General features: G+C 27.9%; 1 protein-coding gene and 1 long non-coding RNA gene across 2 annotated transcripts; one reads left to right on the top strand and one right to left on the bottom strand.

Moving 5' to 3' along the window:
* Positions 1-254: 254 nt before the first annotated feature.
* LOC106446960 (tropinone reductase homolog At2g30670-like) lies at positions 255-2,142 on the bottom strand. Its single transcript, XM_048753925.1, has 5 exons — positions 1,998-2,142; positions 1,691-1,898; positions 1,384-1,600; positions 720-829; positions 255-628 (listed from the first exon to the last, which is right to left on the bottom strand). Exons 1-5 carry the CDS (start codon positions 2,111-2,113, stop codon positions 596-598), a joined length of 684 nt encoding a protein of 227 aa, XP_048609882.1. The 5' UTR covers positions 2,114-2,142; the 3' UTR covers positions 255-595.
* Positions 2,143-13,032: 10,890 nt separating this feature from the next.
* LOC106446961 lies at positions 13,033-14,716 on the top strand. The gene is made up of 5 exons (XR_001288890.3): positions 13,033-13,611; positions 13,690-13,847; positions 13,918-13,961; positions 14,048-14,237; positions 14,323-14,716. It is a non-coding gene; the product is annotated as an uncharacterized LOC106446961 (long non-coding RNA).
* The last annotated feature ends 325 nt before the right edge of the window (positions 14,717-15,041 follow it).

Here is a 15,041-nt window from a genome sequence, read left to right as displayed (position 1 = left end):
GCGTGGTAGCAACACCTAAATAACATGGAAAATACCCTTCCAAAAGAGTAAAAAGTCAGGTCATAGGGATCTTGAGAGGAAAATACTTGAGAGGGATCTTGAGAGGAAAATACTTGAGAGGGATCTTGAAATGCCCATTCCGACCCAAGAAGGAAGGAATACGTATACGTTTTTGGGTCCAGAATTTCTTGATTAATAAACAAAAACTTCAAAACACCAAATAATAGAGGGAAGATATTGATAACATTGATTTTAGAGGAGACGGTTAACCAACCATCACAAATCTATTGAATTCTCAAAGAGTGTCAACAGTAATGGAATTCTAGATTTTCTTATTTTTGGTTTTTATTAATGATAGAAAGGGAAGGCTTAAGCAAAACCCAACACCAATTTGAAATATACTTGTACTGCATCACCAACACACACAAGTCCCAGCTCATGCGTTTGGCTGATAGGAGAAACCATTGACAGTGAGACCTCCATCAACACAAATGGTCTGACCAGTAATATATGAAGCTGCAGGTAGACACAGGAAAGCCACAAGTGATGCAACCTCGTTTGGCTCTCCAGCCCGACCAAGTGGAGTTCTGTTTAACTAACTCTTCTCGTAACCGGTGTCTTTGAAAAACTGTTTATTCATAAGATTTTAAGACGCAAGAATGAGAAGTGCATGTCGTTAATTGAAAACTTAAAGTAAACTAAAGGTTGTATTTGATTACAGGTTTAGCCATAGTAGTTTTGTTGACAAAATTAGGAGCAACAGAGTTGGTTCTTATGCCATCTCTTGCCCATTCACACGCCAAATTTTTTGCTAGTTGATTCAAAGCTCCTGCACATACACACACAAAGAAAATAATAAACTAGCGTATATTTATACCTAACATTACACAACAAGGTTTTACATAAATATGTGATCACATCAACTGGTCGTTGGAAGTAATTTTTGGAGAAATTAAGTAGCTTTAAACGAATTCTGATCGTGTATCTATTACATATATGAATGTTATTGAATATATATGAATGAAAACCCTGAGATCAAATATATTTGATGATAATATAATATAAATTATAAGAGCTATGATAATATATAAATTATAAGATCTATAATAATATAAAATACATGCGCCAATCTTAACTATTCCAACTATAAATTCTGACGTAACACTTTAAAACAACTTATTAACGTTAACTAAAAATAAAACTCATTTTTACCAAACATCATTTGGGAATTATACACGTAAGAATCTTTTTTTTTTTTTTTGAAACACAATACACGTAAGAATCAAGTTCGTATTTTCGTAACGAAACATATATAAAGTCACAATAATACTGCGTCTAGTATAACTGAAAATTTCTCAACTGATTAGCAGTTAATATGTGTACCTTTCGCTAGACTATAGATAGATCCACAGCACATTGATACAACCCCTCCAACAGAGGAAATCATGACAATGCTTCCAATTCCAGAAGCCTTCAGGAGAGGATGTGAAAGCTGGCTAAGATGATAAGCAGATTCTAAGTTTGTTGATATATGGAACGAGAAATCATCTGCCTCATATTCAGTTGTTGGCTTAGTGTGAACCACGCCAACGTTGTTCACCTATATTGAACAAAAAGAGTTAACATAAATCTTACTAATATTTCACAACTTAGTAGAATTTTTCCTATGAGAATATACTTAGTTTCTTACAAGTATATTCAGCTTGCCATCAAATATCCCTGAGATGATTTGCATAAGTATTTCTCTCTCGGGACGAGAGGATACATCACATGTTGAGCCACTCACTTGAAACCCTTTCTTTTCCCATTCGCTTAAACTCTGATTGAGCAGTGTTTCAGATATGTCGCACACATGGATTCTAGCTCCAAAACTGGCTAGCTCCTCTACTATGGCATGCCTATGACATTTCACAAAATAAAATAAAATTATATATCTTGATTAAAAGTCAGAACAATGGGTAAGAAATATGATGTAGCAATATAATAGAAAGGCAAACCCGATTCCGCTGGCTCCACCGGTTACAAGAGCAGTCATACCTTCAAGACTCCATCTTTTATCCATCTTTTGTTTGGCTATGAGTAGGAATGACCATTGATGCTTCATAACATACATATAAGTATATCTAACTTATGTAGCTAATGACGTTTCGGAGAGTGGAAACAATACGCATCGTTTAAAATAAAAATGTGTTAAATACATGTAAGAAAGTTGGAGAAATGGCAACTGGATATAAATTAATTAAATAAAAATGAAAAATATTTTGTTTTTTATATATTTCATTCAAATGTTACTGGACATGCGATTTTTTTTTCATAACATATATTTTAATGAATGTTGAATTTTGGAAGTCGTCTTAACAAACCATAAAGCCTATGTCATAACATCCCTTATATATATACTAAAAGATAAGCATTACAACATTTGAGGCATGACACATGTTATCACAAAAATGATTTTTACAATCTTTAGAAAAAATAAGTTGGTACATCTAAATATACACTATAGTTTTCATTAATCTAACCATAAAATTAATTATTAATGTAAAAAAGTTATTCTTCATCCTTTCTTTAAATAACATGTACAAAATTACCTAATGTGATTATAATATATATGGAAATTAATGATTTTGAATAATAAAGATTTGCTAACAATTTGTATATCCTCTATCATTTTTATTTAATTCTTTATTATTAAAATAAATTACACAGTTACATTAACCATAAACCATATAATAAAATTTAGATTGTTTCATATATGTTGTATTTTGAATTTGTTAAAACGAGTATAAAATATTAAAACAGTTAAAAGTCTCACATAAACATTTGTGATTAATGGTTTAATTTTTTTACTATAATAAAATACAAATGATTATAAAACTATATGAGTAAGAAATCTTATTTAGGATAATTTTCATGTTTACCATATTATTGGTACCATTATTCATGTTTACCACCACTAAAGAGATATTTTCAAAAATAAATTTTTCATTAAAAAAACTCTTATACTCTTGCTCTATATATATATATAATAAATAATTATTTAAATAAATAAAAAAAATAAAATTTTTTTTTTATGTCTTCATATTATACTTTTTCAAATTCAATTTTTTTTATAATTTGGTTTTTTGAAAAAAAATTTTCCGAAATTTTCCTTTTGAAATTCAATTTTTTTTTTAAAATTATTATTATTTTTTTAATTTTTAAGTATTTATTTATATATTTATTAGAATCCTAAATTTCACATTCCTAAAAATCTACCTCACCTCTCAATTCTAAAACCTAAATCTAGATTAGTTAACCTTAATGTCATAATTGTCTTTTTTCCTCTTTAAAAATAAGGGTAAACGTGGTTAAAATAAACATAAGAAGTGGTATTATAAATGTGATATTTTTGGAAAATTTTCTCTTATTTAATAGGTGTTTATATAAATATATATAGTTTATATCGTTTAAATCAAACTACATACCATATAAAAATAATACTCATATTTTTATATTTGCATTGAAAATATATTGAGAACTTAATATAGTTTATCAGTTGTTACAATTTTGTTATAAAAAAATGCAAATAATCATAAAACCATATGAGTAGGACCTCATTTAATAAATGGTCATATTGAAAATATACTATATATCTATGTTAATATCATTTAAATTTAATTATATATCATATATAATAGAAAAAATGATCATTTTTATTTAATTACTATAAAATGATCGTAAATAAATAAGAATGATTATTTGATTTATATGTGCGCGCCAATTTAATTATATACTTAATAGTTACTGATTTTCCAATTATTCAATATATATTATTATTTTATACTATTCATAAAAAATAAAATAGGTAATAATACAGAAATGCTATGTGTTTTCCTGCACCATGTGCAGTGATAAATTTTTTAAAAGTTAAATTATATTTAAAATGAAATTTATTAATATTATATATTTTATTATTTTTGACTAATAATTAATATAAAGTTGATTATTTAAGCATAAAATTAAGAAAAAAAATAATTTTGTTTATTTTAAATTACATTTAATAATATATATGTACATATTTAAAATTCGAATCTTAGATAAATTTTTTATCTATTTATTTTGGTTAAATGTATTAAATCAACTTGTATAAAATTACTAAAAATCATATAAAAATTGTATAGTTATTAAAAATTATAACTAAACAATATTTATAAAATTTTAGATATCTAAAAGAAACTAATGAAATTACGATTAACAATTTATTATTTTTTTTAAAAAGATGTAGAAAATTTTGAAATATTAGTAATAAAAAAATTTATAATTATAAAAATGTAATTAAATAATGTATTTCAGAATTTATAACGCATATTTCAATATATTTATTTTAGTGATGATTTATGAATTATTACCATATTTTAAGAAGTTTAACAAAAATATAAATCAACATTAAATGTAATGTATTAGTTATTGTCATATTCTTTAAAGTGTACCAAAAATATATGTCAGTAATAAATGTGATTGTCCATGACATATTAATTATAAGTCATGTCATCAATCTTGTTAGCCATGTCATCATTTTTTTTTGTAAAAATGATTGTTGATAGGACATGTGGCAAAATCACTTCGCAAATATAGTTTAGGGGATAATTTATATATAAAATGTTTATTGCGCCCTAGTAAATTATGTGTTTAAAGAGCATGAAGAAATATATCAAGCTGTCATGTGATTCTTATATACATAGAATGTAAAGTCATCCCAAAATAACCAAAAAATGTTTTGCTTACTTCCATGGCAAATGCAAAGCAAATATTTCAATCTTTTGGTTTTTACCGTTCAACCAAATCATAGACCTACGAATTTTCATCCTGTAGTAAGTTACTTCTCTTATGTAAATATTAATTTTTCAAAATTATTGATTGCATCATCACTTTTTAACCAAGGTTATAAAAACCGGTCTCGGAAGGGCCAACTTAGTCTCATCCAAAACGATTTTCTCAAAATCCAATTTATATTGATTTATATGATTTAAGTCGGTTAAAATTGGTTTTAATCGATCTAAATATGTTAAATTAAGAAATAATGTTAATATAAATCCACAATTTTTTTTTTAATTTTCTTTGTTTTGTTTATCTAATTTTGATAATTCATCACAATAACTTTATAACTAAACTCAAAACTAAAATATCTCATATAAATGTAATATATATATATATATATAATAAATCAATAATTTTTTAACGTCTAGGTTTTGCCTAGGTCCGAATAATTCACATAGTCGGTAGTACTCTTCTAGCTACAGCCTAATAATTTCTTGAACATTGCTTTTAACCAATGATATATTTAAACTTACCTATTAACTGTCTCACATATTCTTCATGTTTTTCATATGTGATGCTAAATGTTGAATGTTTTTTTCTCTGATTTGGGTGTGAGCAAGTGTTGAGTCTCTTCTATTAGTTTGGTTGGTTTGGGTGTGAACAGCCGTGGAGTATTTTCTATTAATTCGATTGTAGATATTAATGACTAGATCGAGTCTTACTCTGATTGATGTCTACTATTATAAATTTCTTACATTATTAAATTGGGGCACATGCGCATTGAAATGGTTGACTTTGATTTCTATAGCTATATTTTGTTTCCAGTTTTTGTTTCCAATAGTTTATTTTTGGTGTATTATACTCTCTTCATTTCTATTTACTATACCTTTTTTGATCAAAAAGATCTTTTATTTTCTTATATATTTTTATTATATAAGGAGGTTCATGATCGATGTTTGTATTCCTCCAAACGAAAAAATCACAACGACATGTAATATTAGTTTTGTCTCTGCGATCAATCAAACTAGAGATCTCTGATACAATTGTCAAGATCATTTCTCATTGAGTTAACGACCTCTAGTAACAACTTCTGATAATTTTGCATATTCACATATATCAAGAATCTATTTGCTACTAGTTTTTTTTTTAAAGGAATCTATTTGCTACTGCATTTATATTTTCAAATAATTAATATGGTAATATGTAAATTAAGAAAACTTAAATGTACTTAAGACATAAAAAGCATTTGCCTTTTACAATAATACTTAATTATATTTATATAAATGCAGCATTCAATTTGTACGTAGATAATTAGTTTTATGGTTATATATTGAATACACAAGTTTTCGTATCTAACAAATTACGTGTTAGATTCCACCAGTTGCAAGAGCTTTTCCCATTTTTGTTTGCATGTGAGTAGCAATAGAGAGGCCACACAACATTTGTAGAAGCAAAGTATATCAAACACTAGGGGTGTCCGCGCTTTACGCGGAATATTATTTTATTATAGTTAAATATGATGTTTTTAGATGATGTAATTATGTGATCGGTATTTATTTGTGAAGTGCATGATTTAATATTTTATTGTGTTATGTAGTATTAGATTATTGGCTAATATATTATGTGTTCGTCTTTTCAATAATGTGTTGTTGTGTGTATAAAAGTATTTGTTAGTGGTGAATTGAGCTTCTAATGTAAAGTATATTGAATTTCAATAACTTTGAATTCAAGCATTTGTTGATTCTAACATTAACGCTTTCAGCGTCAAAATTGTATTTCATATTTTCACATTTTTGAACATTATTCTTTTTTAACAACATTGCACGTTATTCTTCTAAGATGTTTTTTTTCGTCTCTGCATATTTTGACTTGAGCCGTCACCATCTATGTATTTTATTTACATTTCTGGTATGCGGTGTTTCTTACCATCACCGGAAAATGCTCACCTTTGTTGCTCTTGTTTTTCCCCTTCTTCTTTTCCTGTGAAATTATCTGATAATTGTTGTAGATCAGGTTTATGAGTTTCCAGTTGTGCGGTTGTTTCTCATGATGTTGTACGATGTTCTGGTCAATATTTTTCCTCTTCTTCCTTAGATTTGGCTAATGTTAGGAACTACATCTCCTTAGGTTGGGTTAGAGTTTAGTTGTCTTCCTCGTAGTTGGCTTGCCTTGCCGTTGATAGTCTCTGCTAGTCTTGGTTTTCAAGATCTGGTTTTTGGTGATCTGATTTTTATGTTCTCTTCATAGCTCGAGGATGATTCCACAGTTTGCTAATTTTGTGTAGTCTCTTTTTCTTTCTTTGTTCTCTCATCTCGTTGCACTTTTCATCGCTGGTTGCGTCTCTGGTGGCTCTCCATTTCACATGTATGCCACTCAAGGTTTGAATAGTGTTTTCCTTCGTGTATCTTTTGTGGACTTGGAAGATTATTTCTTGTCTCAAACTTGAGCTCTGATTTCTCTGTGGTTGGCTTCCATTTTCCTTTTCTTATGTTGCTTTTCTTCTTCTCATGCTTCCTTTGTTATAGGTGTGTGGAGTTAGTCTCTTGGTGCTTTGGTCTCTTCTATTTAGAGCTTTGTGGTTTTTCATTGGCATGGGCTCCTTGTATGTGGTTGTTTTGTTTGTGAGGTGCTTCATACTTTTTAGCTGGTGGTTGTGCATTATGCATGTGTTTTCCTGCTTGTGGTGACTTTGGTCCGGTGATTATTCTTTCTGTGATCCTTTTTTGGTGATTGATCGCGTTCATTTGTGTTTCAAACCTTTATTGAGTAAGTGTTACTATAGTATTCTATTTTTTCTTTGTGATTGTGGAGATTTGAGTTTAGATTACGTGTTTTACTCTAGTATTTTTTTAGTTTGGTTATTTTATGATTTTTAATAGTAAAATAAATTATAATTTGTAAATAAAATAATAGAAAATAGTAAAAAATAATAAAATAGTAAAAATTTATGTTATTTTTAGTTGTGAATAAATAAAATATTTAAAATCTATTTTAAATTTTTCTTTATTCATCTGTAATTTTATTGACTAATAAAATATATTATAAAACTTCAAATAATAATGATTAGTGTGAGAAAAATAATAGTGCACAATTAGAGAGTACTAAGCTAAATTGCAATAGTGTAAAAGAAGAATGACTTAAAATGTAAAAGCAAAAATACATGGGGACACATGTCTTCAAACCCCATTGCCACGTAGAAGAGAAAAAACTCATTTTTTAATATATATATATATATATATATATATATATATATATATATATATATATATATATATATATGTTCCTAATGACGTTTCGGAAAGTCGAAACATTAAGCATCATTTAAGTAGTTATAAAAGAAAATCATAAGTAAATGATAGAAGAATCCGAGATAAATTAGCTAATTGGCAACTGGGTATAGATTAAGTAAATGGAAATGCATCACATATGTTTTTTTTGTCTGAACGCATCACAAATGTTTTAATATCTGACTTTGGTCTTTTATTTAAATGTTTTTTTTAGAAAGTCTTTTATTCAAATGTTACGGAACAGTTTTTTTTTTCCATGAGAAAAAATATTTTTATGAATGTTGAATTATCTAATACATATCCTAAAATCATAAATTCAAAATCTTAACAATATTTTTTTTCATGGAAAAAAAAATCACCTGTTGAATTTAATAAGTTTTTTATTAAACAAACCATAAATTAATTATTAATGTTCTTCATTCTTTCTATAAATAAAAATTATGGAATTGCCTAATATGGCTAAAGTATATATGACCATTAATAATTTTGAATAATAAATATTTGATAAAAATTAATGTATTCTCTATCATTTTTTCAATTTTAACTAATTAAAATAAATTAACAACCATATTAACCATATAATATAAATTTAGATTTTTCCGTATATGTTATATTTTAAATTTCTAAAACGACTATAAATTTCTAAAACTGTTAAAAGTCTCACATTTAAATTTTCGTGAACCATGGTTTAAATTTTTTATTATGAAAAGATACAAATAATTACAAAATCATATAAGTAAGAAGATTCTATTAATAAATATTAAAATTAAATAGTTATATATATGTATGTATATTTAATATCGTTTAAATTAACTATATACCATATAAAATACATCAAATATTTTAATTCTGAAATTTTGTTTGAACAATTTTTTTTATAAAATATTTGAACAAATATTGACAACTTATAGTTAAATTTTAAACTTTGCAGAGAATTTTTTTAAAATTATAAATTAAAAAAACTATTAAACATCACATACTGAAATTTTTTGTTATCAGTTATTCAAAGTTTTTGTTATAAAAAGATACAAATGATAAAAAAAACAATATGAGTAGAAAAAATATTTAATAAATATCAATATTAAGAAAATAATATATATCTATGCTAATATCATTTAAATTTAATTATAGACCATATAAAATAAAAAGTGTCTGCTTAGATTAATAAAATTTATTTATGTTTTTACATCAATTTGATAATATACGTAATAGTTACTATTTTTTATTATTTTATAATATGTAAAAGAATATATAATAGGCAAAAATAATTTATATATAATGTTCATCAGTCTTAATCTAGTACTAGCGGATATGAATTTTCAGTTTTTAATTATTTATTTTATTAAATAATGTATTTGTAATATTCGTTTATATTATATTCATTAAGTAAATATTTTTTTTTTGCATCTTAAACTATCTATTTTTTTACGAATGTGTGATATCATATAAAAAATATAAAATAATGAGTATATAGTTAATTAGATAATTTTAAAAACAGAAATTTTTTTTTCGTGTACGATATCATATAAATAATGATCCGCCCAGTTAACAAAATCCATGATTATTTTATGTTTAATTTTTTTTATTTTGACTATTTCCTTAAAACTATATTAAATTTTACATATTTTAATTAGAATATTTTTAATATCTTTACCTTTTTATTTGAAATGCAACTCAATATTTTTTTTTAACAAAATTGTTTGTTGACACGGGCAAAGTCAGGGAAAACCTCTAAAATTATTTCAATATTGAACCTTGGACATATAAGAGTTTCGAATTGAATCAATTCAAGTACAAATTGCAGGACGTATCGATTTATAACAAAATATTTAAAAAATATTTTTAGAATTTGGTTGAAAAATATGAAAATTACATTTTAAATTAAAATTATCCTAAAATATGATAAGTTTTGATGTAAACGAAAAACTCAAATTATGTCAAAAATAATGATATTCAATGATAATGACAATTTTAATTGATTATTTTTTAAAAAATACATTTACAAAAATATTGTTTGAAAGAAAATTCATTTATCTTTCAAATATACAATGAAAATATTATAATTAAATAATAAAAAATATAAATAAAAACCATAAATTTAGCAAATGACAACTGAGTTATATTATGCTAAAATTTTATTTAACAATTTATGAAATGACAAATGAGTTATGAGCAAATAATACCATATAATTTTTAAAAACATAGCCATTCTTCAATATTTTTTGAATAAATAATTATTTTTAAATTTAATCAACTGAAAATAATATCCGTAAAATTGTGTGAGTCAAATTCTAGTTTTATTGATGCATGTTATATATTAGTGTTGCATGTTTTAGGTAACATTTTAATGATGCACATTTTTAAAAATCTTCATTATTAAAATTATGCACGTAAGGATAATTCATGAGTTTTTTTGGTTGATTAAATGACATTATGTCCAAATTTATTTAAGGATATTTCATTAAGGTAACTGAAAAAGACAAACAATAAAATAGGAAGTTTAAATTTATCTAAGCATATTTCATTAATGTAGCTGAAAAGACAAGTAATAAATTAGACAGTTTTATTCGTTTTAGGATATTTCATAAATGCAACTGAAAAAGACAAACAAAAATAAGGAAGTTTAATTAATGAAATAAGAATATTTTCAAGTGGGTACTTCTCTTTTAATAATATAGATAGAAGTAAAGTAGATTAAACTTTACGAACCTAATGACGTTTCGGGGATGAAGTCACTAAGAAGCAATTAAAATATGGTGTTTGAGAGAGCGGAGACATAAGGCATCACATGCTGGAATCAAAATATCAAGTAAAGACTTTCTCTCTTCCCACTAGCTTCTCTATTTTCCCTTATGTTTTGGTCAAATTTAATTTAATTTCTCCTTGGCAGCCAGTGTCCTTCGGCGTCGCTGCTTGACACTCTGTATCTTTGTGTCGTGAACAAACGCGAATCAAAACTTAAAAAAACAAAGCAAGCAAAATGTATTGAGATAAATATCTGTTTATAATAAATAATTCTACAATTTTTTAGATCCATATTTATAATAATTTTAAAATCTGATATTTTTTTCCTTTTGGAATACATATTTATCCTTAGAAATAATAATTTTGCTAATTCTAAGGGACATACCATACGGTTGGAGCCGTCGGCCCTCACACCTCCAGATATCAATCTTGATAGTGAATTTATCTTCTAATTTGAACATACGACATCCACATTCAGCCCAACTAATGATGTGTTTTTATTAGTGTACTAAGATTTAAGACACATCCATATGTAACACTTTGTATTTGTCATCGTCCAATAATTCAACGATAACTATTTTCAGTTAAAGCATTACTTTGATTTACTGAAGAAAAAGGAAGAAGAGATGAAGCTATTTATATATAATAGAAAACTTTTAAAAGAAAAAAAAATACATAGAATAGAAAATGGAGAGGAAATTGAGTTTAAAAAATTACCATTGTAAAATTTTGGTAATTTTTTTATATACTTTTCTTTGTTATTAGTTTAAAATAGACCAAAAATAATTAAAAATAGTCTGGTTTATTGGATTAGACATGTTACAGAACATTTTATCAAAAATGAAGACGGCATATGCTTTATCAAAAATCAAGGCGTAAGAAACCATGAAGATAGACGTTGTTATATTGGATTGGTGTTGGTGGAAGATGTCATCGATTTTGACCATATCACTCTAATAAAATACGTAAAGAGATAGTTTCAAAAAAAAAAATACGTAAAGAGATTAGAATAACATGGCATAACTAGAGCTCCCTGCTCAAGAAGAAGACGTGCACTCGGGATCAGTTTGAATAATCATGTTGCCAATTGGGCTTTGAGAAGAGAAAGATATCTTTAGAGAAAAAAGAGAAGAGAAAGATACCAAAAAACTAAGGCTCTCAAAATATATCACAGATCAACATACTTCTTCTAAAAAGATTTTCTTAGGAATACAATTTATGATCTAAAAAAAACAATTTATGATCTCACTGCATTAAAAATCATGAAGTCAATTGAGACTCAACCACTTTGAACGGGCTCGAATTAGTAAAAAGAAAACCATGAACTCGAGAATGCCATCGTTGTCATGAGAGTTGTAGATAAAACGGATAAAACTTGACAATGTGATTTAGACAGATGTAAACAGTATAGTTGACAAGAGAAACAGTATATGAGACGTTAAACTGTAAAGACTGTATAGGCTTTGACAATTTCCGCAGCCATGCATGCAGTTTATATTCAATCATACTTTTTAAAATTAAATTAATTTCAACGTTTCTTTGTTTATGTCTCCCTACGGCAACTTTTTTATGTGAACTGCATTTTACGGCGATGAGGCAAATAATAGTTTGGTTTAAGCCTAGAAAAAAATTGTAATCATACTTGTAGTTTAATTTTCAGTGTTTTTTTTTTTTAATCTTTGGTAGAATAAATTTGGGTGAATTTGTAGGATAATAATTGTGGAAGAAAATTAAAAACATAGTCAAGCATTAATAAATATGATAATTTGGCATGAAAATAAACCAATATTTTTTTTCTCCGTGCATGACTATTTGTGAATGCATTGTGTAATATTATGTTATAATAAATAGATAGTACAGAACAATCAAATCACAACAAAAAGAAAAGGAGAAGAAAGGGGGGGGGGGAGAAGGCGAAGAAGAAAAGAAGGAGGACATAAAAAAAATTGTTATATTAAATGTAAAAAGAAGAAAAATGGAAGGAGAAAGAAAGAAAGAAAGAGAAGAAAATAGATCATCTATCTATCTATACTAATAAAGCTGGATTGCCTCTCTCCTCCTGCGTCTACGTCATCAAGGAAGTATGAGCGTTTTATGACACGGGGAATAGGCAAACAAAATCCGATCCCCTGTTTGTTTTTTCTTGGACTGGACTTCTATCTCAATAAACTTGCTTTTGTAATAGATTTGCGAGTGGGCTTTTGAAAACAAATGTCAAGCCCATAAAGTTTTAGGTTTCCTCTTCCTCTTCAGGCCTTCGACATTCGTATAGCAGCCAAAATATACAGAAACTAAATCGACAAACATCTCCCTGTAACGTCTCAAGCTTCCATTAAGAGGTGCTTAACTCCGATCTTTTGCGTCATTATCCCACTAGGAAGCATTCAATAGACCTCTTCGCATACTACAATAACCGGATGAAGATTCAACTATAAATATCACATCTTCCAACTATGGGCAGCCCAGGTCAAACGAGATCCAGAAGAATAGTTTACTCTAACAACCAATACCGACGATGGCGATCTCATACACTCTCCTTGCCAATTTGACAAGCAAGTCCTCTTATTCTGATTATAGAAACAGAACTTGGTCTATGTTAGATGAATTGATCGTTTAGGTTTCCTCTTTCTTTATCTGTCTTTCGATGCTCATTTCCTTACAGATTGCCAGGTGGTGAGACATACGAGTCAGCGTCTTCATCAAAGGTGGTTCACGCACAAAAAATTGAACCACTTTCCACTTTTGAGCTAACCAATTCATTATCACTTGTGCTCCTCAGGTGAAGTCTGATATATTTAAAATTTAATACCCTTTGAGAATATGCTTTAGATTTCTGTTTTCTTCCTAAACTTGGCAGGTCATTAAATTTCTCTGTGCGACCAAAGTGACTGGGATTCATCTAGATGAGAGTTGGTGTTACATTGGCTGTTCCGGGTGTTCAAAGAAACTCATCTGAGAGGAATCTTCCTTCACATGTGTCGCATGCAATGAAACTAATTCTCTCGCTGAAGTCAGGTAAGAAATTGTTAATGTTGTGTTTCCACGTATTGAAAGCACAAAACAAATAATATTTCCCTTGCAACAGCTAAACTGATGCACGTTCTAGCTTCTGAGGCAGAACAGATTGTGGTATGAACAATAATCAACCACTAACTATAAGAGTCAATTATTACTTGTGTAATGAGTCATATATAATGTTATCAACCGGTTTGCAGGGGATAGGTGTTAATGAGTGTTAATGCTCAGGTTGACACTGAACTGCCTCGATCACTAGCTAAGATTGTTGGGAATACCTACACCTTCCAACTCAAATGAAACGACTTCAATTTTACTTCAAGCCATCGAACCTTTACAATTTCCGCATATTTTTCTACAAGAGAGTTTGCACCTATGCCAGCCTTCGTTGTAAGTGTTGATCTCCTCTTCTAATGTGAATTTTCTTATTATTAGAATTAATATATGATCTCACTCTTTGTTGCGTTAATAACAGGAAGGTATACATGTCCCTAAAGCAGCGCTTCCTGAAGCTGTGGCACCAGGATTAGATGCCAGAGTTGTTAACGCTGGCAAAGTTGCAGAGCAAGCATTTACATCTGATGGTTCACATCCATGACGTTCAGCACCAGCGAAAGAACAATTTGCAGAGGATGAGAATGGCCTGAAGAAAGCACATTTGGAATGAGTCCAATATAGAACCTAAACAACCACCTCTTCTCCTTATCAATCAATGTTTAAGCATCTTTCAAGTTCGTTTAAATCTATTTCCCTTTTTTTAATTTTGAAAAAAACTCAACGCGGTGGTTGTTGTTTTTTCTTTTATTAATGCAAATCTTTTCAGAATAAATATCCTCATGTCTTGGCTTAATAAGTATCGATTTCATGCACCTTCGTTATTACGTTCAAGCTTACCCGCACTTGCAAGGCTTATCAAACATATTACAATGCAGACAATAGATAATATTAGCCATAATCTATTGTGCAGCTAGCATCACATACTTTGCCACATCCTGTATATTTCTCACGTGTCCCTAATCCCCAAGTAAGGACTATATTATACCGCTCCTAACATCCCATTTCGTTGCGTAACGAGGTATATGAAAATAAAATATATAAATCACCCAGCGTCTACGAAAAAAAAACCCAATATAAGTTAAATTAGCAGAAGCTTCATTATATGATTCGAATGGTTTAAAAACTAGGCACCCTAAG

This window comes from Brassica napus, chromosome C4 (assembly GCF_020379485.1).
Source record: "Brassica napus cultivar Da-Ae chromosome C4, Da-Ae, whole genome shotgun sequence".
Taxonomy (NCBI): Eukaryota; Viridiplantae; Streptophyta; class Magnoliopsida; order Brassicales; family Brassicaceae; genus Brassica; species Brassica napus.
Note: the sequence above shows the minus strand (reverse complement) of the source record. Positions and strands in the feature narration are given on the sequence as shown.